The following is a 14,374-nucleotide window of genomic DNA, read 5'->3' on the forward strand; positions in this document are numbered from 1 at the left end:
CGCTGCAGAAAATGCAAACTACAGATTTACGAGTCCTATGAATACTTCACTTTCAACGTGTTCATCCAATTCTGTAAATTAACACAAAATTTATAATGAAATTTGATCTTTATTATTTTTTCTGTTCCTAAAATTTACATCTCAGACTCAACACAGAATTAATTATGATTATCATAAGTTGAACTTATTCATTCTGGTCCGTCACATTAGTTAATTATTACAAAATGAATTTGACAACACCGTCCAGTGTGACTTAGTATAGATTTATAAAGTTCATTTACATGTTTCGGCCAGTTGTGACCATCTTCAGAAAGCAGCACCAACATGCTAAGGGACTACTATTGCATACATCATAATACCTTAGTTACTTAGCGTGTTGCTGTTGCCTCCTGAAGATGGTCACAACTGGCCGAAACATGTAAATGAACTTTATAAATCTATACTGAGTCACTCTGGACGGTGTTGTCAAATTCATTTTGTAATCATGAGTACATAAGGAATAGAGAGCAGTGGAGACTGGTTGTAGGGGAGGCCAAGGCTCACCCAGGGCTGTAGCGCCGAGTGGTAGGTAGGTAGGTAGGTAATAATGAGTATCATAGTTGTCCAGTTTTTAATAATGGAATTCCATGAAACAATTGAGAAACCGCAGTATTTGGCACATAAACCACTGGGGCTAAAACAGAAGACGATAGCAGTACACGGGTAGTGTTTCCACAGCTGCTTCCTACTGGCTCTGATTAAGGTTTAGCCATGTTCATTTGGAATGCAAAGTAATGCATGGAACCAGTGAACTGGTGCGGATGCTTAGAAAAAATCATTACGCAGTTTGTCTAAGTTAATAGAACGAAGCGGAAATCTCTCTCTAATGACTGGAGGCTTGTGACCTGCTTCCTATCTGCCGGTCCATGAACCGGAGGAACAGTGCCCACGTCCCCATACCTGTGCGCTCAAGTGTTCTGTGCGGCAGAATACTGAATCTAATATTTTTCGAGGTGAATATTATTGTAATAGGGAAAGTGTGTGTTCAGTTATTGATTTTAAAGTTTTCTTATAGTTTACTGCTTTTTCCCAATGGAAATGAAGGTTCATGAGATCACCATGATTTCTGTATTTTTGTCCTCCTAATTAAACTTTCGAAAAGGGCATGAATTTTATATTACTGGAAGTCAGTCCAACCACGTCCGTTTTAATATCATACAATTAATAATAATAATAGCATAGTGAGAGTATGAACTTTTGGCGTTTGAACGACATGAGCGCCACGTATTCTGGGTCTTGAAAGTATACTTGCGTATGGTAAGACATTACCGAAAATTTGCAACTATTTATTATTTTGTGGAGTGATAAGTAACAATATGGCAGGTGTACGAACACGTGTATTCTATTTAGTTTCAGTCTGATAATAGTAGCTAATGGACCGCTGGGGCTATATTTTATGTGAACGTAGGTTATAAATATTCCTACAAACCATGAGTGAAACATGTTTATTACACATATGACAGTGCAAGATTTCTGTCTTCTGGGTTTTAACGCCGTGTAGTCTGTCGAAAATCGACCGACGTTTCGGAGGAATATGTCGCCTCTATCTTCAGGGCCGACGAATACCCCAAGAAAGAAACCAACACGAAGCAGACAGCTGGCTCTGCGACACAGAGGTGACATGTTCCTCCAAAACGTCAGCTAACTTTCACTGGACTGCACAGCGTTATAACTTAGAAGATAAGGTATTCGTAATCACAGCAGTGATAACAAATGGTGTGTGACAGTGCAGATGTTGGAGGTTATAAACGAGAACTTCAAGGTTTGAANGAGCCTCTGTTTCCAATGGGAGAAATCCCTTTGTGACAACTTATGTTCTTCGTACATGGAAAGTGTTTCTTCATAGTGTTCGTAGCGATGAGGAGTAGTGGCCGCAACATGTAAAGGCAATCTTTTACATTCAGTTTGATGCACTGCTCATTCGTGCATTAAGTTCCCGTGTCACATTGCATAGCCGTAATAAGACTTTTTCTGTTTCTGCAGTTCTGAACGTGGCAGCGGGAAAGGCCCCGATGCAGATCAGCTCGGACCTGGGCGGCATCCCTCAGAAGGCCATCGACGGCAGCACGAGTTCCTTCTTCAATGTGGACACATGCACCCTGACCCGGGCAGAGCGCGTTCCCTGGTGGTACGTGAATCTGCTGGAGCCGTACATGGTGCAGCTAGTGAGGCTCGACTTCGGTAAGTCTCAGGAGTCCATGATTTATTTAATCCGTCTTGCAGTGCATACATTCATTTATCTCATGGACTTAAATCAGTGCAACAGGACGCTAAAATATAACATAAGTCTCAGGAGACTTGAGGAGGCAGATCTGGTAATTAAATAGCCGGATATTTCTGAACACGAGTGATGTGATGCGTGTTGGGTCACATGATTACACAAATACACAATTTCATTTCAAACAGTCATTGAGTTTTATTATGTTTTGTGGCTGCAGTAAGTGTTTTATTTAGCCCGAAAGTTCTTTTGTTTTTAATCCTTCGTCTGTCTTCATTTGCTTAATAATCACAATTAAATCCAGACTATGTTATTTAACGAAGAAACTGTGGCCAGTTATAAAAGAAATGTTAAAGTGGATATTATGATTAGAATTATTACTTACATTTCCGCACAAAAGTATCCCCAACTGTGTGCACATAGCGTACTCCATTGCATGCTCCACAGAATTTGGGTCGCATACCCTCCTTGGTCGGCTGTCGACATTACTTGGGTCCTGAAATATTTCATTCTTTACTTTTTTTATTAGGGCGACCTGAATTTTAACGCAAAATTAAAATGTATCTTTAGGAGATCCCAGTTTTTAGCAAAAATAATCTTGGAATCCAAATGGTTTCATTTGCTGACAAAAACGAAATTGTCCAGAATGTTATCCTTGAGCGTCACGTTACATTTAAACGTATCCTGTGAGTGAATTTGGAAATGACGCATATGAGTATACATGAATTCGTCATTATGCCTTCATTTGAGATATTTCATGCAAAGAATGCACAGATATTTTAGGGTCACTTTATTTTAGGTAGATTCATTTAAATTTCTGGAAATTACACGTATTTTAAAACTGAATGATACTGATTGAGATTCAAATTTAAAAAACAATTAAAATGGTGCCCTTAAAAATATGGATGTGATTCTCTAAAGATTTCTGACAATAGCTGAACAGTTATATGGATTTTATTTCGTACCTTGTTTGAGGTATATTTTAATGTGTATATTGTTCCTGGGGTTACCTCTGCTGCCCATTTCAAGTAACGGGAATGTTGTCAGTATACTGGAAGCTTTTCAGTTGTTCCCTTTTTGAGATTAGTTATGACGGTTGTGATCGAACTAGAGACAGTTTGAATCGCAGTAGACTGGTATTCTAATCACTGCAGATCACAGTGGCCTCAGACGCTCGAACGCTGGGATCGTGAGTTCGAATCCCACTCAAGGCATGGCATGCGTTTATTTTGTGTTTGTGCTGCCCGATGCAGGTAGCGGCCTTGCGTCGGGTTGATCCCCCATTCAAGGAGTCCTACCGATTCTCTTGGGATCAAGAAACTGAAGTGAAACAAAGCGTTTCATGGATGCCCTATGCTCCAAGTGGGAGCAACAGGAATAGGTAGATAGATAGAATTTAATCAATAGATAACGGGCCGTCTTCGATAGTAGTAATTAAACAGTTTAATATTTCAGACACATTTCCCGAAGACGTAGTTTTTGGTACTTACTATACGGGATGCCTTACTTGGTTTATCATCACGATGCAGACTTGCCACCTGTTACGCTAATAACGGTTTTAAAATTATCAAGAACTGTTCACTGGAACGGAGGAGAATGATCATCGTATTTCCTTGCTCTCCTCAATCACTTGAGCTGCCTTATGTCTTATTTCGCCGCGTAGATCCGCTTTAAGCCGTTTACTTATTACAAAAAGGTTCATTTCCACGGATTTCGTAACTGCCTTCATTCGGACATATTTTAATTCAACCTATCTAGTTATCTGGCTAGTTGAAGCTTTTCTGAAGTCTCCTGAAATCGTCTCGGTCGTTGTTTAGATGGCGTCGACCCTGATGGTGGAGGCAGAGCTCTCTGTAACGTTGGGTTTTAACTCACCATTGACAGAGCTGATGGCCCGAGAAGATTTAGCACGTTTATTCACTATGTGCCGGTCACGGTAGCCGAGCGGTCTGAGGCTCGCTCACTCGGAAGCCGGGATCGTGGGTTCGAATGCCACACAAGGCATGGATGTTTGATATGTGTATGTGTTCTTTCTGTGTTTGTGTTGTCCTGTGTTTAGGTAGAGGCCTTGCGACGAACTGATCACTCGTCTAAGGAGTCCTACCGTCTGTAAAGCGATAAAAATGAAAAAAAGAAACCTCGACACCATTAGGTATAAGAGCAACGATTTACGTAAGTAAGTTATTCACCATGTAAATTTCAAATCGTACATATTCTGAAATCCATAAATAGCCAAATGTTGTACCAATCTACTCCAGCGTCTCTTTACTAACTAACAAATACAGACAGTCTTGTCAGTGGCTGCTGTGCCGCAGTCCTCGGCAGTTGAGGTGCCTTACGAAGTAAGATGATCCTGACAAATATTGGCTTCGGTTTTGTATGAAGTTGGAAAGACTTTGATTTCTCTCATTCGTTGTCTCGCGTTTAATATGTACGCTTACGTGCAATAATGTATTCCATAAACTGCTCTAACAATTCTCCTGTATCCAAAACAAGATATGTAGCACTATATTTTTTATCAGCTACTTCTTTCTGCTTGAATTAGTTATTCAGAATTTAGACCAGTAACTGAAGGTTAATACAATTTCAAGTATCAGTACTAATCTCAGATTTATAGAACCTAGTATTAGGTACTAATTGCTAAAATGTGTCTGTCTGAGTATGACTTAATTTATGATATTATCCCTATCAACAATTAATAGCTGGAAGAATTTATGCTTCCACATGTTAAAATATCCAGGAATTCTGCAAGCATATTATCATTCTCATTCTGTACATTATATTGCCATACAATTTCTTATATATTTGTGTATATACTCGCATATATGTATATTCCTATTACATTTTCTACTTCATTAGTTTAAACAGTACCGTATTACTTTCCGAAATGCGACCCTGCGTAATCAGGTCGTTAATTTTATCTTTCAGACGTTCGTTTTTACTAATGACAACACCACCAGTTTTGACATTTCACTTTGATCCTCGTTTCACTCGGATTCGACCACTGGATTTTGCATGCTTCCTTCGATCTACTAACCTAGAACATGCATAGTCAGGTGAAGGTTTATTCTGCTTTAAATCTTAATAATCTTATATATGTAGATTAAATATTTACGTTATCTCTAATCAAGATATGGATATCCGCACTTTGTTATAGCGGATTTGGCAAAAATCCAACCCCTCTTCAGATTTTATCGCGACATGTAGTTTAAATGCCGATCACAGTGGCCGCGCGGTCTAAGGCATAAACTGTCTTCTCCCGCTCAAACTCTGGGATCGTGGGTTGAAATCCACTCGAGGCATGGATGTCTGTGCGTTTTTTTTTAAAGTAAAGCTATCCCTGTACCAGGCCGTGAAGGCCCATAGGGTTGTGAGATGTTGAGGGTTCCACACTATCTAGAAAATCGGCTCATGGTGTGGCTGGAAGGATTAGGTCAATTGAAAAAATCCAGTGACTTCATCGGGAATTGAACATGTGACCTTCCGGCTTGTAACATTTGTTTTGTGTTTATGTTGCTCTGTGTGTAGATAGCGGCCTTGAGACAAGCTGATCCCCCGTCCAAGGAAGTGAAAAAGCGGCCAAGGTCCAGCAAACAGCTGTGGAGCCGTAGATAGATCGATGTTTAAATGTTTCGTCTCTCGGCCACCTTTATGAGATTACCGTATTTACGCATATATAGGCCGCGTACGTGTATAGGCCGCAGCACAATTTCCAGACAGAAATTATAGAAAAAATAATTTTCTTGGAATATTATTTCAGGAATATTACACCCTGTATTACTAATTATGAATATAATTTTTTTAAATGAAGTGTGATTTCGAATATTTCGAATATAAGCCGCACCCCAGTTTTCCTCTTGAATTTTTGGCAAAAAATGTGCGGCCTGTACATGCGTAAATACGGTATATGTCACGAGTATATCTTTCAGTCTTTATGAGTTCTGAATGTATGGAATTTAACAGAATTATTATTACGTTTTATTATCTAACGTAAACAGTTATGCACGCATGTTTATATATCGTCGGGATGCAGGGCAGAAATTGTCTTTTGACAATGTGGCGGAGTTCAAATATTTGGGATCGACAGTAAAAAAGTCGAAATTGCTTTCATTAAGGAGTCAAGAGCAAAGTAAATTGCAGGAATATCTGCTCTCAAACTGTATGTTCCCCTGGGAAGCTTTATCTTTCCCCTTACCGGAATAAATTCCGGCTATATGCGAAAGAAATTCTGAGGGGAATGCTGGAACTGAAGACAGGGAAAAGTAACAGAAGATGAAGAAAATGATGAAATTTGACTTTCTGCCATATATGCGCTATTAAAGCACAGAAGGACGTGGTGCATGTGCAGGGCACGTAATACGCACGTGAGAGTTGGGAAATGCGCACAGGATTTATCCGGAAAATCTGGAGACGTAGGTGTAGATAAAGAGATAGTGCGCGAGGCAGTTGACTGGGTTAAGTTAACACAGTTGTGGTTCAGTGGCAGTGGTAGTGAAATTTCAGGTTCCTTAAGTGTGGAGCAGTTATTGACCAGCTCAGCGGCTGTCGGATGCTCACGAACAACTCTGCCGCATAAGTAGACCGACTTGCAAATATGGCGAGAGGACATGAACGCATGTAATGCGGGGAAGGGGGGAAGGCCTACTTATTTCTGGCGCCAATTAGATTTCACGGATGATATGAACAATTCATTACTTTCTGTTACCGGGCAATGAGTCAATGGAAACAGGGTAAAAGTAAAGTCAGCACTTACGGTGAGACCGACCAACCTACGTCATGACTTTTGCTGCAGCTGCTTTAGAAAGTTGCGGACCACTAATTGCAATCTTGAATCTTGATTCATCACTCTTTCCGGCAAATTTATTTTCACATCCTCAGTAATACACAGAAACAGATGCGACGTAATGAGACTTTCGGTTTTCCATAGATCTTAAGTAGTGGTTTATTTATCCCGCCTTATTCTTTATAATGTCACATATTTATAGTCGTGACTAATACGGGTGGGATTTGGACTGGATGATTGGACTTATTAACACTTTCTTTTACAATCATTCTTAATCACACTCAATTTACAGTAACTCACATTAGGTCTTCAGCTCAGTTCTGATCTGATCTCATCTGATCTCTCTCTATTCTGCTCTGAACTATGACTGACTTGAACGATGACTATCTTCTCTTCTAGTCTGTCTTCTGTCTTCTACTGTGACTGACTTGGTTCAGAGTTACTTTGCTACTGACTTAGTTCAAAGTCGAAGTTACTTTACGACTGGCGGTTTACCGCCAATCAGTTTGGCTTGGCACAAGGCACCTTGAGGCGCACGACCAGAGGTGTTTTTCCAACTGAACTCTTGCGATGATAGTCCTTATGTAACATCCTCTCTGATCGTATCTGAATGGCCACTTTAGTATAGTGCATCGGTATCCTAAGAAATGTTTGTTGAATGTTCGTTTACACGGAAACGCTTTTTGTACCGAGAATCTGCAGCTTTCATTTTCGTATCCCAGGAAACGTGTTCCGTAACGAGTTGGTTTCCAAGAATCCATCTCCACGGAAACGTGTTTGTCAATTCGTTTCCTAGTAATGTGTCTACACATCACAATAATAATTCTGAAAGTGGAATTTTTTCGATAAACTTGTTATGGAAATGCACTCTGCCCAATGCACCGAAGAGTATGCTTGCAGGACATACAATATCGTACAATGGCAGTACATCTTAATGACTTTTGTCTAGAGTTTCGGGTGTTATGATATGCCAATCCTGATACAGTAACTCATGTCTTCCCGTATGTTTAATCAAAGACTTGACGCTTTTGATGAATATATTTCGACGAGATTTGAGGTTTTGAAAGCTCTGCTTTGTTATGTCATCTTGTAGTCTTATGGGTGGGCATCCTGAAGAAACAGACATCGAAACGTTGGTACTCACCTACACAGTGCTATAACTCAGGAGGCCACAATACTGTGACATGTAAACTCATTGCTAGGGAACGACTCGGTAGACACATTCCCACGGCAACGAATACGAGGGAAACAATCGGATAACTTCCGTTGCTATGCAACGGCGCTGTAAATACAACAATAGAGACAGAGATGTTTTCTCGACAGCGTCCAGACCGGCTATGGGGCTCACCCAACCTCCTAACCAATCGGTACCGGGGGTTCTTTCTCCGGGGGGGGGGGGTAGCGGTAAATCTACAAGCTCGTGAAGCTCACCACTAACCTCCATCTAGTGCCGAGAGGAAGAAAGGTGGAGCTATATCTCCACTCCCCCATATGTCGTCATGGCGTGGAATTCTACCTTTTACTTTAGTAAAATACAAAGTCAAAGCAATACTTTGGATCATATGTCAGGCGTTATGTTGCTGATTTTTGTGGTTTCTGTCCCTTTTACGTCGCTGTCAGTATCTAGAATCGTACATAGCGTTAAGTGGAAGGATGAATAGTGAACACCGGAAGAAGGATTTGGAAGGAAGTGATAAGGGCCTAATTGAGGTACTGTTCCGATATTTGCCTGGAGAAACTGAGGAAAACAACGAAAAACTTCAGTCAGTATAGAGGTGTCCCAGCCGAGATTCGCAAAATCCCCCGAATACAAGTTTGCAACGTCAACTCTACACCATCCAACTCGGGAATCGGGTGTTTACATTACTTCAGCTTTGTGCATCTGGTTACAAATCAAGCAAGGAATTCTGGTTAGAACGTATAATACATATACACGTATTCACTTTGTACACACTTCTGCTCCTACAAATATTATGTTAATCTATATAAATAAAATTTTGTAATATAACAGTGAAATTCAATTTGCCTCTTAGCCTGGATGCTGGACTCGTATGTAGATGTCAGTAAGATCGAATTTTGGTCAGATCGAATTCTTGTTGCTTGAAATTTAAATATTTTACAGATTATTGTTGTTATTATTATTATTACTTTTTTATTCATGTTATTGCTACTTTATTTTTAAAAGAACTTATTTTTTAAATACAGATTTTGTGGTGGACATAGCCTCGAAGTCTCTCACTGTATATTTGCAAAGTGAAGGTTCGTATATGGGCGACCACTATACCAACTTCATATGTTTAGCTCCAGTTGTTCATCAATTATCCCTAAGAAACCGAAAGATAAAGAGAGATTTTATGTTATGGCCATGTTTTTGCTTTACATTCTGCAAAATTATTACACCAGAAAAAACAAAATTTGTTTCAACGTTACATACCATGCGCAATTAAGGACCCAAGATTAAATGCCTCTAGTGTACTTCGCACCTCAGAAGTTCATGCACCCGCCATATTGCTATTACCAGTTGTAGACAAATATATCGCGATGGAATGGACTCTATTGGAATGAAGTTGTTATCAGATTTTGAGAAAATCGACCAGCTGGTTCAGAATTTGAAGTGGGACACATGCACAGAAATGTGAGCTCATAAGCCTGTTTCTTTCCTCAAGGAAGGAGAATAGGCTAATAATGAATATAATGAACAAAACACAATTTATATAGGCATATTTCATGTTGTATAGGGCTTCAAAAACAGACCCCCCTTTTTGTATGAAACTAATTAAAACTGACCCTTACGTGGGGACAGAAAGGCAAATATTGGAAGCACTCGTCATGGACACGATGCACTTATCAGATCTGAGGGAGTGGATATTCTCAGTCCATTTGCATACTTTGACGGCAACAGGCCGTCAGCTGGTTCTTGTGTTTGTGTCTATTAAGTGTGTCGAAATGAGAGTGGAAATAACAGACTTGCTGGACATCATTGTATGTGAATGTACTTTTTAACGTTTTAATTTTTAATCGATTAATTGACTCTTCTGAGCAGACTCCGTATTAAGAAGCTGATGGCAGTTCAGCTGGTCAAAAAATTCCCCTCCTTTGCCCACCACTGGACTCCATCCTGAAGAGCCAATTGAATCCAGTTGACACACGTGCACTCTGTTACTTTAAGAAAACTTTTAATATTATCCTCGCAGCTACGCCTGGGTATCCTATGTGGTCTTCCTTCACATTTTTCACCTACATTTCTGTATGCGTTTCTAATATTTATGTGAGTGCTGTACAGCCTCCCGCTCACTTCCTTCTTCATTTGCTCACCAACAAGGTTTCATGAAGAGCACAAATTATGTCGCTTTCAATTACTAATTTTGTCTGTTCTAACCGCTCCTCCTTTTACTTACGCCCAAATTTCTCATATTAAATTCAGAATATTTAATAATTTTTTCCCCCGACAGATTTAGGACCTTTATACACGTTCCGGCCGGTCACGGTCGCCGAGCGGTCTAAGCCATGTACTGTTTTCGCTCGCTCAAAAAGCCTGGGTCGTGGGTTCGATTCCAACTCAGGGCATGGATGTTTGGTGTGTGTGTGTGTGTGCGTTTGTTCTGTGTTTGTATTATCCTGTGTTTAGGTAGATGCCTTGTGACGAGCTGATCACCCGTCCAAGGAGTCCTACCGTCTGTAAAATGATCATGAAACTGAGAAACCGGCTCTGTGCTCCAAAGTGGGAGCAAGATGAGAGAGAGAGAGAGAGAGAACATTCTGAGGTCACAAAAACTGGCGACATCATCTCATTTGTGGTCTATATATCCTGACTCCTAAAGGTACCGATTGAAATATAGGCCTGCAAGACCATAAACCTATCTGTTCTCATTCGGTTTTATGGGTGTGAAACTCGGTCTCTCTGCGTGAGGGAGAGAGGGTGTTTAAGGGCAGGGTGCGAAGAAGAATGGGGAAAATTGCAGAATGAAGAGTTTCATATTCGCATATATTTTCTGATATGATGCATTGTAAAATCTCTTCATTACACAGAAATAAGTATCTGAGTGAAAAGGTAATTTGTCTGAGCTGGAAAAAGTTTATACATCTCGAGATTCCATTATAAGCAGGGTTTTAGGTGTTGTCGCTGCATGTTGACTGTGCCAGATTTGTCATGGCTGATACTTATTCAATCTCGTGCTGTGTCACATCCGTGAAATTCCTCAGTGCACCTCCCAGTGCTCGAATTCTGATGTAAAGTGCAGTGTCAAGTCGGTCTAGATTCCACGCGACATGTTTTACAAGTCAAGGCATCATGACTGGGCACATAATTCACAGATTGCTTCCGTTCTGATTTTCTTCTTAATTACTTTTCCGGATTTAAATGACTACTGAAGTCTGCTTCAAGCTACGAACTCTTGAACCGTGGACCTTTACGAACTAATCACCGCAGCCCCGACTCACGTGGCACAGTACAAATAAAAGGTAAAATTAAGAACATCAACATGAGGATGTGGGAGCCGGGATAGCTCAGTCGGTATAGCGACTGGCTGCCGGCTGGACGACCGAGGGGTCGGAGTTCGAGTCCTGGTAGGGTCAAGAATTTTCTCCTCTTCACGTTGTTCAGACCTGCTCTGGGGCCCACCCAGCCTCGTATCGAATGGGTACTGTGGGCTCTTCCCCCCGGGGGTAAAGCGGCAAGGGCGTGAAGCTGACTACTCACATCCAACTAGTGGCGTAGTGCTTAATTAGTTAAGTTAGTTTAACATGAGGATGTATTTGACAGTTTGGGATTGGACGGAAGTGACTGGTCGGGTTCTTACACTAGCCGCTCTGCTCTCGGGTACCCATTGGATAAGAGGCTGAGTGCGTTGCCGAGCTGGTCTGGATACCGTGCAGAAGAGAGAAATGTGCGTGCTAGAGTTCATTTTCCCGATGTACCCTCTCCTCTAGAACAAGGTCTAAATTACAATATAAATATGTCTAGTTCAGTTTTTTGTACTGAGCACACTTTAAAACCCCGACATATTTCATTCACACGAAACCATCTTCAGTGGGTGTGTCGTATTAAAGAGAAACCTACAGTTCATATGAAGAAGTAAAAGCTATCCCTCTAAGGCGGCCCATACACGTACGAGTCTGGCTCGCGAGTCCGGCTCGGCGAGGAGCCGGGCTCAGATTAATTTAACCACACACGTATGAGCTTGGCGACCCACACACGGACGAATTTGGCTCATTGGAACCCGAGCCGAGTCGGACTCGCTAGCCAGACTCGTACGTGTATGGGCCCCCTAACAGGCTATGGAGGCCCATAGGTTAGTGAGACGTGGAAACCTCCCACGTTTTTCTAGACAGTCGACTCACAGATGGCGCTGAGGTTTTCTGCCTCACACGCCAGCCACCCATTATCCCTAGAGACTCCTGGTGCTCATTTCTGTCAGAGGCTGAGTCGACTCCAGGGCCATAGTGCGGCTGGAAGGATTAGGTCAACTGAAAGATCCAGTTAACTCATTGGGAGTCGGTTCCGCGCCCTTCCGGCTTTTAGCATAGGCCCTCAACCAACTATGTTACCGCGTGCCCCCATAAATGAAAAGTAAAAGGTTTAAAATATCCATGTTATAAATTTCTTATAGAATGTTACAAGTAACAATATTCGTATTATTACTGAACTGCAAAAGAAAAAAATAGGGCTTCTGTATGAATTTATGTGGCAGTGCAAAATTTAGCGGGCCCACGAGTTGAAGAGTGAGTATTGTTCATAATGTGATGCTTACAAAGGAAACTGAAGTTTTCAGTTCGATAGATATGAAGATAACACAATTCTGTTCTCTCAAAACGTGAACGTCGTCTTTATAAAACGACTCTCATTAACTTCGTTGAGGACCACACAACTGCTGCGTTACCACCTTGACCTACTAACAAATTCCCACAGCAGATGCTAAGTAGAGCCTGGGACTCATGCATCGGAGCTTCCAGCTGCATTGTCTTTGGCATATTCACTGATTCGGTTACATGATCGGTATCTGTTTCTTGCACCCACATGCTCTTACAGAAGACTCGCGAATTTTATACTCTTGGGGCCTAATAATATATGTATTTAAAACAAAGGGATATTTTATAAAGCTCTTAATCTGAGTCTTCGTGATTAACTATTTCCTCTATACTATTTCCCAGGCTCATTGTTCGTGGTATGCAGAGCGTTACGGAAAGAGTATTGCCTAATATGTGTGTCTGAAACACGTATTAAAACAGCGTGGTGCCATCCTTCTAGAGGGTTAGACCTTAGGAATTTTGAAAAAGACTGATATTGCCATGAATGTGCTTATTTGCTACCGCACAGATTTCTTATGCGAAGTGATAGTGATTCATCACACCACAGTATTTCGTAGTAACTGTGTTATTGTAGTTCCTCTTCTTCAGTTATCACGAATTAGGCCATCTGGGTTGCTCCGATTCACGATTAAATCCCGAAAACATGAATCGCGTTTCACATCAGGTGTGACTCTTGTAGTGGGGTTTCGGCCCATTGCAAAAGTTCTACTTACACAGGACAACGAAACGCAGCCGAAAAACTAGGGCATACCATAAATCAGCTCCTCTGCTGGTATTCGAAATTGTGATCCCATTGTTCGAGAGACTCAAGGCAATGAACAGGCTTTGAGACCTATCCAGCGAGGCTATTGTAGTCGACACGATGTTTTTGTCTTTTTCTTTCATTTTCATAAAGTAATTACCATTACATTTCGGAAATGCTTGTTATTATTCACTTCAGAATCTGTTGCCTTCCCGTCTGTCTACAGACGTGCTGGTTAAAACGTACAAATTTAAAAATAGTCTTGCTGGGCTTTAAACTCCGTCTGTCGACCACAGGCAAGACCACAACATAGACAGAGGGCGTATAGAACAAATTACTTAGGAAATCATTTGAAGCAGAGATAATAATGAAGCGAACAGAGCAATGGGAACTTCATAATTTATTCTCCTTGCTTAAATAAGTCAGACTTTGCAAGAATGTATGATGAATTAGGCGAATTGTTTCTGCTGCCGTGCGCTTTGCTAGCTTCAAACCTACACGCCACAATAAAACTACACAAACCTAACACACCTATTAGACCAATAATAAACTGGAAGAACGCCCCAGCTTACGAAATGACAAGAAAATTAGCGAAAGTATTGCATGAGTATCTGGAACTGCCAAACGCGTACAATGTCAAAAACTCCTCCCACCTAATGATAGATTTACAAACTATTAAACTTAACGAAAACATGAGATTATGTTCTTTTGACATTGAAAACATGTATACAAATATACCAAAAACTAACACCCTAAATATAATAAACACTATATTGGAAAAAAA

General features: G+C 40.8%; 1 protein-coding gene across 1 annotated transcript in view; it reads left to right on the top strand.

Moving 5' to 3' along the window:
- The window catches only part of LOC111865434 (sushi, von Willebrand factor type A, EGF and pentraxin domain-containing protein 1), a 105,235-nt gene that overhangs the window by 60,089 nt on the left and 30,772 nt on the right, over nt 1-14,374 (top strand). Inside the window, exon 3 of the mRNA XM_033752250.1 lies at nt 2,023-2,220. Coding sequence (XP_033608141.1) covers nt 2,023-2,220 — 198 coding nt within the window. The remainder of the gene's footprint in view (nt 1-2,022; nt 2,221-14,374) is intronic.

The sequence above is a fragment of the Cryptotermes secundus genome, unplaced genomic scaffold (assembly GCF_002891405.2).
Source record: "Cryptotermes secundus unplaced genomic scaffold, Csec_1.0 scaffold2380, whole genome shotgun sequence".
Lineage (NCBI taxonomy): Eukaryota > Metazoa > Arthropoda > Insecta > Blattodea > Kalotermitidae > Cryptotermes > Cryptotermes secundus.